Here is a 15453-nt window from a genome sequence, read left to right as displayed (position 1 = left end):
AATTTAACACAAATATTACATTGCAAACATAATACTACCAAGATCAAAATAAATAAAAATGTATGATGGTTTAATTTTTTTTCTCATAGAGTTCCACCAAGTTGATTTATTTGTAATGTAAATAAATACAAATGTATAATTTTCTGATGAAGTTCCACCCTGTTTATTTAATCTGATATTTTTATTTGTATTAGTTTACATTTCTATGTTCTATTTTTAAGACTAAAAGACTATCGCCGGGCATATGCTGAGTGCAGACCGAGCTCACCTCCTCGCGGCTTTCGGTGATTGGCGGAGCCTCGGTTATATTCCTCTGTGGTCCTGGGCGGACATTCCTCGGACTACTGCTTCTGACCTGTCGGATACACACTGCTGTCTAGCTGGCAGGAGTTCGTGAAAACATAAGCTCCATTAAAAGCCAAGATGACTTCGACAAATATGTTTCAGGGGCTAGATAGCTCAGCAAAGTCGAGCTCGAGGTAATGCATACACGTCGTTTGTCTGTCTGTCTGTGGCGTCGTGAAAATACTTCAGCGAGTCTCACGAGAATATGGTTAAATATTCGTTGCTCAACAACAAAACAACAATAAAGCGTTCAGTATATGTATGATTCCCACTGAAAGGGGCGGTCTTGTTTATATCTACGTTTACCTTACTGTCTTATACAAACGAAAGCAAAGTTCATGGTAAAGTGCTAGCCTAGCTTTAGCTAAAGGCTAACTGAGCAGGCGTTTTCTGGTGCGGAAGTGAAATGCTTCAAAACGCAGGATTAGCGCGCATACAAAAACCGGGAACTTTCATATCTACTAAAACTTCACATTCTTACAAATTGTTTTTGACTCTACAGTATTCAACCTGCAACCAAATGCTAAAGTATTCTGATGTTCATTTACCATACCATTTTAAATGTCTGTTATCAATTAACGGTAGTCGTGTGGTGCCTTCTGCGTGGCCTCCTGCTACATTGCAGTTTCACATTTGCAGTGTTTGTACTGATAGTCCCATATTACACGGCTTGTCATGTTTTATTTGACGATATGGCATATGTAACAATAGCACTGACTTTATTTGACAGAGTGTTGAGGCCTCCTGGAGGTACCTCTAGTAACATTTTTGGTGGATATGAAGATGATGCCTCAGCTCAAAGAAAGCCCAACAAGATGGCCTCTTCAGTGTTTGATGCTCCCGAGGAGACTCAGAAGTCTCAAAGACGCTCACACCCTCCAGGTGACGTTACATGTCATTTTATTGATGATTGAATGAATTCTTAATTAACCAAATAGTTTACATTGAATTGCTATACATTTTTACCGTCTCATAGGTGGGAAGAGTAGTAATATATTTGGCCAACCTCCAGCTCAGCCCCAGAAGCCTGTGGGTCCACCTGGAGGTACAAGTGTCATATTTGGGTCAACAGACTCTTCACCGGCTCAAAGCCCCAGCCACCCCAACAAGCCAAAGGTATGGTGATCTGGCCGCAGTGTCATGAGTTCGAATCCTATCTCTATTTACGTTGAGCTGTCTTGTCTAATAAAGCCTACGGGCAAAAAATACTTAAAATAAAAAAGATTGCTAGTTATATGAAATAAGTAGTTGTAAATCCCTCTTGCAAATGCAAAAAAGGATAATGGCCCTTGGGCTCTTTTAGGAAAGAACTAGAAGTCTGGCAACGTTTTGTTTTGTTGACAATGGGGTTGAAAATTTAAACTAAATGTATGAGAACTTTATTTTTTTTTAAATCACGTCACAGGTTTTATGTGGTGGCATTGCAGGGATGGGTAAGGACAGATCGTGGCTTAACATTTTTGAAGTGAGAGGGAAAACTTAAAGCAGCATTTAAAAATGGCAACTATTTAAATGCCATTCACTGTATAATTAATTTCAACACTGTAGTTGTTTTGACCATGATAAGATGTAAAATGTTTGTCCAGCAAATGTTTAGACTGTGGACTTTGTGGCCAACCGTGGTCTTACAAACCAGCATTATTATGTCTTTAGTGCTTGGACTGGAAATTAAGATTTTAAGCTATTCTCTATTTCCAGGACAATCTAAAAGTTGGACCAGAGTCACCAGGTAAGTAATGATCCACATTTTATAGATATACTATATTAAACTTCAAAGTTTTTAAACGTTTGTATTCTCTCAAAGCACTTGAGCCCGTAGTGAGCAAGCCTGAGGCAAAGGCAGAGGCCCCGGTTCCAGCAGCAGAGCCAGCCAAAGAGGTGCCCACCGTCCCATCTGTGCCTGAGCCAGTGACCGATGAGACCTCCCTGAAGAACCACGAGCCTCATCTTGGTCCACTGCCTCGCTCTCATAACCGGGTCCTCAATCCCCCGGGAGGGAAGTCCAGTGTTGTCTTCTATTGATTGCCTCTGAATTCACCGCTCTGGCCTGATTGTTTGTCTGTATCCTTCTTTCATTCCAATGTCCAAATCTCAATGATTATCTCATCGTCACATCACAAGAGTTTGGCCTTTCAGTTTGCCTCAACCGCTCGCACTCAAGTCTCTCTTACTAGGCCTTGTTCACTAATTGTATGTAAGCAGTCCTGTACTGTCCAATACGGATGCGTTCTCAATCATCTGACTTACAAATCACTGCACATTTGTCTGTATCCCACTTGAATATCTTGGATGTGTCAAATTTGTTGATGTAAAATTTAGCCTTAACATTTCTGAATGTTACTTCCAGTGTCCTAGATTAAAAACTATTAATAGTTCCAGGAAGTCTTTACTAGTGCCACTTCTATGTGCGAGTTGCTACTTTAACTGAATTATGTTTTGGCCAACTGCCTTACAGAAACCATCCATGTACACCCTTGATTTTACTGTACATTCAAATGACTGTCGGAGCACAATGTTAAGAAAAACCAAAAATCAAACAGACAAATCAATTGCATCCAAATGTCCTTTTGTAATGTTTTATCTGTACATTGTGCAGGTAATTTTCTGCTTGTTCTCATTGCTTTGTTTGTTAAAGTGAGTTCTTGCATGAGGTAGACCTTTGATTATGTTTTAAATTAAAACGGCAGAAGACAGTGCTTTGACCGCCTGACATCAAATGGACTTTCTATTCATCACATCACTGTGTTACCCCAGTTATGGTTTTTAGGTGCTACCTTGTCCAGTAGTGTTGCCTTGTCAGCAATGAACACAGCAGACAGAATCCTGTGAATTGCAATAAACTTGTTCTGAATTTTGATATTGTGTGTGTTTTGTGCTTTATCCTGCTATGTGTAGGAGAATGTTATGTAGCACTGCCATCTACCGAAAAGATGAAGAAAAGCAAGTAGTTTATTTGATTTATAATGGTCTGTCATCCTCTTGAGCTAAATTGGGTAAACGGGAAGCAGGCATGTATCAGTCGTTTCCCCCTTAACATGTTTTGACTCATTCAGACTGGCATATGATCGACAACGAACAATTTCTTAATAAATTGGATCTCCACCTTGCGCCTGCGGATGCAGAATTATATATAATATAATTATTATTAATTATTATATATATATACATAAATTGTGTGCATATAACCCATGGATCTATTTATAACCTGATGAAACTTCTTTATTCCCTTCAAAATAAAGTTTATAATTTGTAGATCTGTCCTGTACACTGGCAGAAGTTAATCCACCCGTGTTAACTGCCTCTGTTATACCCAAATATCCTATTCATACTTTATTATACTTTTCTTTAGCACTTTGGAAACTATTCTGTTAATAAAACATGCTATGTAAGTAAAGGATTTTTGATTAGGAAGCGCTTCCGATTGGAGCGTCGACGCGGTGACGTAGTGACGCTTGGCTGGCGCTGCAGACGATGTGACGTCACAGCGTGGGTCAGCAGCTTCTCCATCTGAAGCGGAGGTGAGCCTCTCCCACAGCGGGGCTTTCGCACCATCAACCCTGGCCCGGCGGCATCGTGCTGCCCGCTAGAAGGGGGTTCAAGGAAACACGATGGACCTCACGACGCATTAAGAGCGGACCCGCGCTTTTAGTGAGAAGAACAATACTATTTATTAAGCTATTTATTTAATTATTTATTTCCCCGCCGCCTGCAATGGCTGGGGTCCATGGCTGCTGCCGCTGAGGGACAGGTGCAATAAAGACGTTTGCTTTGCTATGGACTACTAACATGGAATAACAGCCTCTACCGTCAGATAACCCGCGGTACAGTATCCAGCCTCGTTCCCGTGCTGACACTGTCACTCCCGAATATGACTTGATCCATCCGCGGAACACCCCACATCCACAGCCCCGTGTCATTCGCCGCTTTCTAGGCCTGTAAATAAACCCCGTGCCGCCTCTCAGCACCCAGCACCCAGCAGCACCCAGCAGCAGGCGCCAACATGATGGACCTGCAGCTAGACGAGGTGGTGTACCAGGACGACTACGGCTCCGGCACCGTCATGTCGGAGCGCGTGTCGGGCCTGGCCAGCACCATCTACCGCGAGTTCGAGCGCCTCATCCGCAGCTACGACGAGGAGGTGGTGAAGGAGCTGATGCCGCTGGTGGTCAACGTGCTGGAGAACCTGGACGCGGTGCTGACGGAGAACCAGGAGCACCTCGTGGAGCTGGAGCTGCTGAAGGAGGACAACGAGCAGCTGATCACGCAGTACGAGCGGGAGAAGGCGCTGCGTAAACAGGCGGAGGAGGTGGGTGCACACACGGCGCTGTCAGGACTAGGCCTCGGAGCGCATCCCGCATCCAGCTGTGCCAACGTGAAGCGCACGGGGGCATGCTGCGTGCACGTGACGCGGGGCATTCATTTGTTTTGCTGGTTTATTTACTTTTTTACTGTGTTTGTCCTATATATGCTTATAATCTCATGTGTCCATTTCGTTTTTGTCTATTTCTATGTCAATAATTATTTACTTCTGAACACACCAAAGCAATCAATTTCTCCCAATTTTCTAAAAGGGTCAGTGTTTTCAACTGTGTCCAGAATACAGACAGTAATCAATCAGAAAGGCCATATAAAGGTCAGCAGACATAAGCAATGGACAGGCATGTGATGTGACATTTGATACTATTTTTAATTGATTGTAAAGCTTTGTTGTAGTTCTTCAATCTGCTTGGTTGAAGGTGTGTATTTGAGTGTAGAAATAGCTATAGTTACTAGTGGTGGTTATATATATATATATATGTATATATATATATATATATATATATATATATATATATATATATATATATATATATATATATATATATATATATATATATGTTACAGTTAATTTATATTCATTTAGTCTTAATCAAAACTGTTAATTTGCTTGTGATTAACAGACAAACTCTTTGTCCTTTATTTTTCTTTCCTACTTTATAGACATTTTCTGATAGATATAGTGCACAGTGATAAAATGTAAATACTGCAGTTGTCATGCAGTAACTATTATGCAAATACCTAGTAATAGCTATGCAAAGTGATAAATGCACCCTCACTTGTTTACATCTAACCAAATACATTTTCCTCATGAGTGTTTTACACGTTCAATCAAATCAATCAAATAAGATCACTATTGTTGCAACAACACATATTTTGCATCACAATTATATGACATTGCAGTAAGGATTGGTCATCCAGCTAAAAAGAAAATAATCCTTTTTATCATAGAAAGTAGATTTTGTATAAAATTACCAACTTTTTGGGGTTTAAAACACTGAGTTATTGCATATCATTATTTACACTATTAGGGAGTCTATACATTTGTTTTAGTATTGTCACAAATAAGTACAATGCCAGCTATGGATGTCCAAAAATTGTCATGCAGGTACTAGATACTCATTTGAAATGGCATCAGTGTCGGAAAAATAAACCACATACAGTAAATATGACAAAATCAGACCTTTCTTGAAAGGTTTTAAGATGCGTTCATTCTGGTCCTGGTTTGGTCTTGGTTTTATCCTGGTTTAGTCCTAATGTAGACTTGTTTTGGTCCTGTTCTAGTCTTGGATTAGTTCTGATCTAGTCCAGGTTTCATACAGTTAAATGCCATTTTAACGTCTTTGGTGTGGTCTTGATCTATATCAGAACTAATACAAGACCACGTGATAGTATTAAAAAAACGACTACTTTATTTTTTTTATTGAATATCAACTGTCAAAGTTTGAAATGTTAGTATCGTGACAATACTGATGCCAACGTACTCAAAACGCAGCGTAACACAAACATTCAATTAGCCAGAGAATTAGATAACACATGTAGCAACAAATGAACCAAAAACAGTCTGTGTGGGGGAAGGATATCTCAGTAAATCAATAGTTTTCTTTGGTGTGAGACGAGAAACAGACAGGCGGGTTTAGACTGGAGTTAAAGGGCTGCAGTAGGAGTGACAGAGGAATCGGGTTGTACAAAGGCCCAGTGAGAGTGAGAGAATCAGCATCCGAAGCAAAACAATCACACGCCCTCCTCCACCGCGACAAGAAAGAAGGCAGCTCATGTTACAAGGTTATTAGACCCCAGCGAATGGTGCACGCAGACAAAACTCCCTGTCATATTGTGTCAGAGGTTGTTTGTATTTTGCAGAGCTGAACGGTTAAACCAGTAAAGGATTAAAAGGGACATTATTCTGCTAAATCAACCGTTAAGAGATTTTAGCCACGTTAAAACGGTGTTCTCTTTTCAGTCGTTTAGTCAGAGTTGCATTTAGATGGATTCATGCATGTTTGAGTGACATTTCTACCCACTATCCCCGCCCATTTCCCTGTACAAATTTGTGTTTATTGAAATACATTTGACTCCAGGTTCAAGAATGTTGTGTAGCTATTTTTCAACAACAAAACCAAGTAAGAGGAAATATACTGCTTGCTTCTATGACTTACTATGTCACTTTATCAGTTCTCCATTTTTTAAACAGGAAGTCCATGATCCCAGCCATTTCAATCACTGCCATTTTAGATCAATTTTGCAGTTTACAGTGTGCAAAATGGACAATAATATACATATGTTTGGGGGAAAAAGCATATTATGTCTCCTTTAAGTCAAAATTTCACCAATTAAATAGTTGTCAAATATTAGCAGATATAATGTAATCTTGCAGAGTTTATTGTACCTGCTCTAAATCTCTTCTAATTCTGGAAGACACCCTTTTCACCAGTATTTTGCAAATGCTGCAAAAAAAATTGTAAACCGTTGTTAAACTGTCAAGGGTCAACATCAGAGTGAGAGAAGGAACTAAGTGTCTGTCTGTAATTACCGGTAATAAAAATAAATGAATAAATAGATACCGTTAGAAAAATCTTGCCCCAAAAGCTGTTCTGACGTAGTATTTAACAATGAGATTTGCATTGCCCGTAGAATTGATCAGTTTCTGTCACTTCGTATGTTCTTTCTTGCTCCCATAGACTTTCACAAATGTTATCACACATTGTTCAAACATGATGGCAGATTTATTAACACTTCTTGTCTTCCTGTGATTTCTATTTGTGTCACCAAAAGCTCTCAGCTAGTGACTCACTAATTTGCATTAAGCTGGTCTAAAATGAAAATGTGAGATAGTGGCTTAAATTTAGAGAAAGGGCCTGTGATGAGCATTTAATGTCATATAAAATGAATTGACCTACTTATATTTTAATGCTATTTTAAATCACAATTTCACAGTAAAACCCATTGCCTTTAAAAATAAATAGATTATAAGAAGCAATTGTGAATAAAGATGCGTTACCACCATTTAGGACTGCCTGGAACAAAAACAGGTCTAATCCAAGTCCACATCAGGACGTTTTGAATATTGTTAACACATTTCATAACATTATAGACTGTAAGGAAAAAAAAATGTTCTTTTATGTCTTGTACTAAGGAATTTGCCGCTATAAATATTGCATTTCTGCTGCGTCTTAGTTCCACTTCCAGGGTTTTTCTACGGCCAGAGGATTACAGAATTACCACTCTGCTCTTTTTTACTCCAATGAGAAAGAATGTCATTGTGAAATGCTTAGAAAAAACAAACTAACAGGCAATTTAAAGGAAAACTAGCCACAGCTACTCTTTTTTTCTAGCATGAATTTACTTACTTCGTAAACATGCCCTCAAGATATGATGCTCCATGTGACGCTTATTGCACGGATATTACCATTACAATACTTCTTTTTATAAAACAAATTCAGTTTATCTGTAAATAGTCCGTGCCTTGTGCAATGAAAACACCATAATTTCATGTATGCTGAATTAGATACCGTAACATTTGAATATTGTTCATCAAATATATAAATACAGAAAATGACTACCGGTATGTGGTGAGCAATTTGATACTTATTTTTTTTAGATATTTCTATTTTAATAAAAATGCTCCTTGTCAAGTTATATACAATTAAAATCACCGTATTGACTAAAAGTTACAATATTCTTCTCTTTTTTTTTTCCTCTAGAAATTTATAGAGTTTGAGGATGCCTTGGAAGCGGAGAAGAAAGACCTCCAGGTGCATGTGGATTCTCTGGAACTGCAGTCCAAACAGCTGGAGCTCAAGTCCAAGAACTACTGTGACCAGAGTGAGTTTACGGATCATTTTAATGTGTTGTGTAAAGCTTATGCACCCACGCGATGACGTCATATTGGCAGAGGAGAGATAGCAGTAATGAATGGCAGCAAGCCTGATGATGATGAATTATATCAAGCCATAAATAACAATGCATCTCACAAAAATAATCAGATTAAACATTAGAAAACGGGTTTAGATTGCATAGATTGGGCAATAAAGCTCAAATATCTGGAAATCGGATTTACTTTCTACCTTCTTATATCATGAAAAAGTGTGCCTGGAGATGGTAAATACATTTTATAATCAAACCCTTTAATATTACCATTCACTGATATTGACAATTAAAATGATGTGAGCTTGATAAACATGTTGTGCTCTAACAGATTTGATGTAATGCTTTTTCACTCATAGATATATGATTAAAAATACATGAAAATAGTTGGTTTAGCTTTAACATTTCTAAGCAGTCAATTATTTCTCTTCAAACTATCCTTTCTCACCTAGTTAAAAGAATACATAGGCAATACACAACCTTATTATAATTATTGAAATGTTATGGGGCAAAGTTTTAACCCCCCAATAAACAAAACCCAAACTAAACAAAAATAATAATAGCCGTTTAATAAGACTTGATTTGCTACTGATCTGTTTAGTTGCAAAAATCCACTTCAATCTGGAGCTGTGTAAATCCAGTAAAATACTAAATTACTATTCAAAAATGTGTACATCCACAAACTCTGAAACTCTGATGAAGTGTATTCATTGCGGCCGAGGCGGTTAGTTTTGATGCATATTCTCCGCCACATCTCTGCACTGGTGGGACGTCATCTGCAGGCGCTTGTATACCATCAACACGAATGCTTTTCCTGATAGTAAAGCATATTTTGTGTCTATAATTCTGTACTTTAATATTGAATGTCCTCTGTCCACAAGTAACACGATTGGAGGAGCGAGAATCTGACATGAAGAAAGAGTACAATGCTCTGCACCAGCGGCACACTGAGGTAAGAACAAACGTAACCTTTCACTTTACAAAGAGCAAATAGAATAGTAATTGAAATATATGGAAATAAAAGCTATGTAATTTCCTCTGGTGGAGCCTTTTCTCAGTCGAGATTTCTTTGCCAAATTTGAACTCTCTACCAGAAAAGTTACATTATGCACCTTTAAATGAATATGTAGCAGGGTGCCATTATATGTAGCAGGGTGCCATTATATGTAGCAGGGTGCCATTATATGTAGCAGGATGCCATTATATGTAGCAGGGTGCCATTATATGTAGCAGGGTGCCATTATATGTAGCAGGGTGCCATTATATGTAGCAGGGTGTCATTATACAGATGTATGCGCACAAGTAAAGTCTTTGATTAAAATACAAATGTTAGAGATGTGGAAAAAGGACAGAGTGAGGAGGAGATATCAGAAATGCAATAAAGGCATAGTACAAATCTTGCATGAAGCTGAAATGACATGATGAAGAAAGAGTGTTTTTTATTAGATTAGAGTTTATTGTTTAGCAAGAGCAGGTGTGATAGAAAGAAGAAAAGAACTATAGAAAAGAGGTACAATTTGTAATCAAGCAAAGTTATATTGTAAAAGTAGCTATTTGGGTGAAAATGAGAGTGACGTGAAGACTTGACATCTAATGATAAAACCTTTAATTCTCCTTGAAGCAGGAAGCGCGCTGTTAGCATGCTAGTTGTTAGCTTTATCGTCACTCTGGTCTTTAAAACTTGTGAAAAGCGCTTATAAACTCAAAGTAGGATGCTCAGAGGTAAGCGAGCGATACATGTGGACCGCTGCAAAGAGTTTAAAATGAACTATTTCTGTTACAGATGATCCAAACCTACGTGGAGCACATAGAACGGTCCAAACTGCAACAGACAGGAAGCAACAGCCAATCAGAGGGCACCGGCTGTGGACGAACGTAAGCTATCCCCCCCTTTCTGACACATCATAATTAACCTCATCAGTGCCAATGTTGCTTTAACTTCAATGTTTTTAGACTATGGCTGTGTTCACACTTGCGCACACTTCAACATTATTTAGACTAAACTGGACACGGCAAGAACAATATCAGGACTACATCAGGACAAAACCGAAATCGAAGTGTGAACGCAGCCTAAACTACTGTATAAACATAAATACATTCAGTAATTCACAATTTGACACCATATCACCTATAGTTTATGCTTGCTTACATGTCAGATTACACGTTTGTATTAGTTTCTTGTGGTTGCATGCTCCTCTCTAATCACTATATGTCTATATGTCTGGCTCACACTCTGTACTGTTGGGCGCACAGTCAACGCCATAAATGGAGGAAAAGGTAAACTTAACCTGGCCCCAATACTTTCCCTAAGCCTTTTCCCCTTCAAACATGAATTGGCCTGTTGTTTTATTATCAGATAGCCTTGCTTGCCCCACCGTTCTTATTAATAAAGTTACTCTGGAGTCTAAAAGCATTATGAAATTAGCAGGTTCTGCCCATTTTGCCCGCCTGTTCTTCCTTCCATGCTTTTTGTGCGTGCTCTGCCTGTTGATCATAATATTGCATCTTTTACCTTTGTCATCTCATGATTGAAACAAACTGTATCATATACCTATAACAATAGGGGTGGTGAATATTGATGGTACATATTTCGGGGGATATTTTGCCTTTAACTAACTTGTACTGCACACAAAGTGAATTTATGGCAAAATTAACCCCGAAAGGGCAGAAATGTCACCTCATATCATTGTTTGACTCTCTTTTTTAGTATTAACAATATACTCAATATTCTCATTTTGAATCTCTTCAGAATAACAAGGTTTATATTATCTTGTAGACAATATTCTCCACATCTATATTAAAAAAGAATCAGTTAAAATGCATTGTTACTTTTATTATAATTACAATAAGTAAGCACCCATTAACCTTTTTTCTTTTGTTTCTTGGGCAATGTGATAAACATGACATAACACTTGTTCATGTATATATTGGCCAGTGCTTTTTTTCTTGTCGGCAACTTGCTTGTTTCAATGGAGAAGTAATTGCTCTGCCTAGAATGTTCCACAGTATACGCCGAAAATACTATGCATTCTTTCTGAGAGCAGTCGCCTCTCCACAGATCTGACCTGTAACTGTGAAACATTCCAGGCAAACTCCATGGAGATAAGCAGATGGCAGACCCTCCACCAGAAATGTTATGCACCTAACGCTCCATTAAGAGTATATCTTTATTAGCATAGCGCATGTGTATTTTTGATTATTATTATTGGTAACAACTCTATATCTTTTGAACCTTAAGGCAAAGTTTATCAAAGTTTATCTTTATCTTTGATTGCATTGTGCCTGAGTTTGCACTTGTATATTTGCTGATGACACTCAGGTAGGGCTGGGCGATATTGACAAAAATGTCAATATTTTTTTGAGTAGCTAATTATAACCATAGTCAGATGATATTATGCCAATCCAACAATCTGTGAAATTACCAAAATGCAGAAATATCACCTTATACTTTATTTTTAGTTGTTTTAATCAACTCTTTTTGTAGCATGTTTTCACTATAAAACAATGTACTTCAAATATAAATAAAATCATAAATATCTTCAAAACGACGTTCACATTCTAGATTTCGATATATTGCCCACCTCTACACAATGTAAAAAAAACGTCACCACCGCCTCACTGACGTTTCTCTTTTCCCCCTGTGTGGCAGCAGCAAAGCGGACCGGCCTCCCTCGCTGAGCCTGTACCCCACCGGTGAAGGCATGGTACGTGGGGGTCTCGGGGGGGCTAGGATGGTGCCCGGCAAAGACGTCTGGCAGGTCGGAAGTGAGGCCTTCAGCTGTGCCTATCAGGTGGGACCGTGCCTGTGTGCGCGCGCCTCCATGCAGCCCACAGTGTGCCGTGAGCGCGGGGAGTGAGGGCCCGACCGGCACTCCCCGCACCACCCGCGCCTGCTTGTGTCACGCTTAAGATAATGGAAATAACATAGCAACAATATGAAGAGTGTTTGTTGACCCAAGCAAGCGGCGGTGCTTTTTTGTCCACAGTGGAAATAGTGTGGCTGTTGGTGTTCTTTGGTGTATCTTTTTATGTTAGTCTTATGTAGCTTTAATCTGTTTTCAAGCATTTTTTTGTTTATGCTTTTTACTGCAACGTGATTAGTAATGCTTATTTAGCTTTGGTGTACAGTGTAAAAAGGTTTGCATAAGGTGTGGACGTCTGTTTTAGTGGTTGAACTTGTAATATGTTTTGTGTGTGTAATTATTATGCAGAAAACTTAATTTGTTAGATATAATAACTACACCTTAATTAGCCTTAATAAAGCATAAACAAAGACTTTATTCATAATGAACTAATACCTTAGTTTATAAAGAATGAGTCAAGCTTAGTAACTACTTAATGAAGGGGTTAGGAGTTAAGGTTCAGGTATAATAAAGTAGTAATCATTCATTCATGTTCATTAGTAATTAAGTCTTTGTTCATGCTTTATTAAAGCTATCAAAAGTGTAGTTGTTAAGTGTTAACAGGACATTCATTCAAACGGATGAGACAGGCATAGGTGATATTTTTGCTAAATTTATTTCAATATTTATGGATAGAAAGCAAATGATGAGCTTTTCAAATTCTTCCAAAAATGTAGATACTGTGCATAGGGAAGGCCATTTTAAATTAAAAAAGTAGTTTGGCTTGATTCATTTGTAAACATTTGTGATTTGCCAACATCACTTATGTCTTTAAGATTCTCTACGTTCAACACATTACAATGCTTTGACCACACCACTGACCGTTGTACCTCGCTTGCTCACATAAGCCTTTCTTTTAATATACACCACAAGGAGGATGGGTCAGAGTCGGACTCAGTGGCCGCCACACCCAGCAGCGCGGGGAGCAAGTCCAACACGCCCACCTCGTCCGTCCCATCGGCCACGGTCACCCCCATCAACGAAGGCTTCCCCCCGAACTCCGACTTCGAAATGCGCACAGGGAACCGCCGCAAAGGAGCCAAGAGGCTGAGTCGCAACATGCAGGTGCAGGTCAGCCAGGAGACCAAGAACGTCAGCATTGGTAAGGGGCTGGATAGATTTCACCAGGAGAGGCTTCAATTTATACAGGCAAGCGTGTTTTCTATTTGTGTAGTAAATGTTGCTGCAGCAGCTTTGAACTGAGTCAAGCCTGTATTTAAATATTTTCCTGTATAAATAAATGAAATGATATGAGCAGCAGAAATTGTAACTTAATCTGATTATGTTACAGAATCCAAAACAAAGTGGAAAGTGTCTCTTCACTTTAAATAGTCTAATGTCCATTCAACTGTATCATAGATGTATGTATTAGTTCTGTTTGTGTCTTTCTGGTCGTTTGGTAAAGGGCAACTCTAATGGTGGCACTCCATAGAAGCCAGAAGTACATTCATGACGTCATTACATAATAGCTAAGTATATTTGTTAGGGAAACTATCTCACTTGAGCCTAGACATTGGTTAGAGTAGAAGATGAACAGGCGTTTGCCGCTTCATATTATTGAAATCACAAAAGTAAAATCCTCTGTCACGTTCAACAGGAATGGGCAGCAGTGACGAGTGGACAGAGTTTCAGGAGATCATTGATTCCACCCCTGAGCTGGACATGTGCGTGGACCCTCGTCTGTACGGAGGAGGCAACAGGTCAGACCAAAGGAAGCTTGGGTCCTTTACAATAAGACCAGCCAACCTGACAATTTATTAACACATTCCCTTCCCAGCTGACAAGTTAGACTTATACTGTTCATATTATGTAAAATTATGTTTGTCAATTGCATAGTGTAAATGTAGCCTAAAAACATAAAACCATGAATTCACTGATTGTGGAAAGCAAAAAATAAATAAATAAAACGTTAATTTAATGCAAAAATCATTATCTTTTATATATATATATATATATTGACAATGACAATAGCAACATAAAAATGATCCATAAAAATTATAATAATAATACAAATTAATTATATATAGATTGTAGAATTTGTCCATTTCCAAATTAAGTCTGAATGGAATTTTTTCCATTTGTGTGATGTCTGTAGACTTCATTATCATTTAAGAGTAGCTTTATGTTTAGCAATATTGAGTGATTGCTTCAAGTTTCAAAGCGCAAAACGAGCATCTATATAATTTAGGGCTGCAACGATTCATAACTTATCACGATTAGTCGACTATAAAAAATAAATGTAGTTCTATTTTCATAGCTTTAATAGTTTTTTTAATAGCAAAGACAGTGGCATTGTTCAATCAAAATGTCAATAATCAATCAACAATAATGAATAATACACTTTATTTGTACATTTAGAAGCCTTCAATCACCATGATTCGACCTTTATTTGGTTGATAATGTGTTTTAAGTATCAATGTACAAAAGAAATAATTATGTTACAAGTCGACTAAAAAATGGTTAGCCCAATATATCATTATAATCTTTCTTTATTTACACAATTGTTTGTAGTTGATGAAGCAATAATCACAATCACCTCAACCCCAGCAGCACATAGTCTAAATACACACAGCTAGTCAACCAACGTTCTCATATTTAGATATATTTTGTGTTTGTATTTCAGTCCTTCTCAGGGCATTGTCAACGAAGCCTTTGGGATCAACACAGACTCTCTCTATCACGAGCTCAAAGACGCCAAATCGGATGTGATTGGAGACGTCGACGCCGGTGCAGAACTTCTAGGTACAAAACAAACCCTTCATGTGCCACTAAATATCTGAAATGACAGAAATGGGGCAGAAGCATGTGAGCAGTGAAATGATTTGCATTTGCTTTGCTGTTCTTTGTGAGGTTGTTTCAGCAAAAGCCCCTCTTTGCATGTATTCAAGTGAATAACACACATGCATTACATTTGAACACTCGCCGGTCACTGTGCTCCGTTGACGAACGTTTTACTACACAAGACAATATAATTTATAAATATAGGCTACATGTATTAAGGGTACTTGACGTGACATCCATT

At 38.4% G+C, this 15453-nt stretch overlaps 2 protein-coding genes across 22 annotated transcripts in view; both read left to right on the top strand.

Annotated features, from left to right (window-relative positions):
- Nucleotides 1–255: 255 nt before the first annotated feature.
- On the top strand, nucleotides 256–3202 carry jpt2 (Jupiter microtubule associated homolog 2). Its single transcript, XM_072442581.1, has 5 exons — nucleotides 256–479; nucleotides 1076–1227; nucleotides 1322–1461; nucleotides 2044–2074; nucleotides 2150–3202. The coding sequence occupies exons 1-5, from the start codon at nucleotides 424–426 to the stop codon at nucleotides 2365–2367; spliced, it is 597 nt and encodes a 198-aa protein (XP_072298682.1). The 5' UTR covers nucleotides 256–423; the 3' UTR covers nucleotides 2368–3202.
- A 646-nt stretch (nucleotides 3203–3848) lies between these two features.
- Nucleotides 3849–15453, top strand: part of mapk8ip3 (mitogen-activated protein kinase 8 interacting protein 3) — a 28828-nt gene continuing 17223 nt past the window's right edge. For 9 of the 21 annotated variants that reach the window (XM_072442578.1, XM_072442579.1, XM_072442564.1 and 6 more), the window contains exons 1-9: nucleotides 3849–4651; nucleotides 8367–8487; nucleotides 9411–9481; nucleotides 10313–10404; nucleotides 10783–10806; nucleotides 12179–12320; nucleotides 13305–13533; nucleotides 14029–14131; nucleotides 15055–15173. In XM_072442578.1, the coding sequence (XP_072298679.1) occupies nucleotides 4346–4651; nucleotides 8367–8487; nucleotides 9411–9481; nucleotides 10313–10404; nucleotides 10783–10806; nucleotides 12179–12320; nucleotides 13305–13533; nucleotides 14029–14131; nucleotides 15055–15173 (1207 nt within the window). In that variant the 5' untranslated portion in view covers nucleotides 3849–4345. The remainder of the gene's footprint in view (nucleotides 4652–8366; nucleotides 8488–9410; nucleotides 9482–10312; nucleotides 10405–10782; nucleotides 10807–12178; nucleotides 12321–13304; nucleotides 13534–14028; nucleotides 14132–15054; nucleotides 15174–15453) is intronic. The other 12 variants (XM_072442577.1, XM_072442574.1, XM_072442573.1 and 9 more) reach the window with 7 other exon arrangements.

Source organism: Eucyclogobius newberryi, unplaced genomic scaffold, assembly GCF_026437365.1.
Source record: "Eucyclogobius newberryi isolate DKJ021-1_F unplaced genomic scaffold, fEucNew1.0.hap1 SCAF_13, whole genome shotgun sequence".
Classification (NCBI taxonomy): Eukaryota; Metazoa; Chordata; class Actinopteri; order Gobiiformes; family Gobiidae; genus Eucyclogobius; species Eucyclogobius newberryi.
The sequence above is the reverse complement of the archived record's forward strand: the minus strand, read 5'-3'. Positions and strand labels throughout refer to the sequence as shown.

Excerpts from the sequence above, each read along its gene's own strand:
- jpt2 (XM_072442581.1), top strand. The coding sequence starts at position 424 with ATGACTTCGACAAATATGTTTCAGGGGCTAGATAGCTCAGCAAAGTCG. Across the intron at positions 1,462-2,043 it reads GCCACCCCAACAAGCCAAAG|GACAATCTAAAAGTTGGACC; the intron begins GTATGGTGATCT and ends CTCTATTTCCAG. Across the intron at positions 2,075-2,149 it reads AGTTGGACCAGAGTCACCAG|CACTTGAGCCCGTAGTGAGC; the intron begins GTAAGTAATGAT and ends ATTCTCTCAAAG.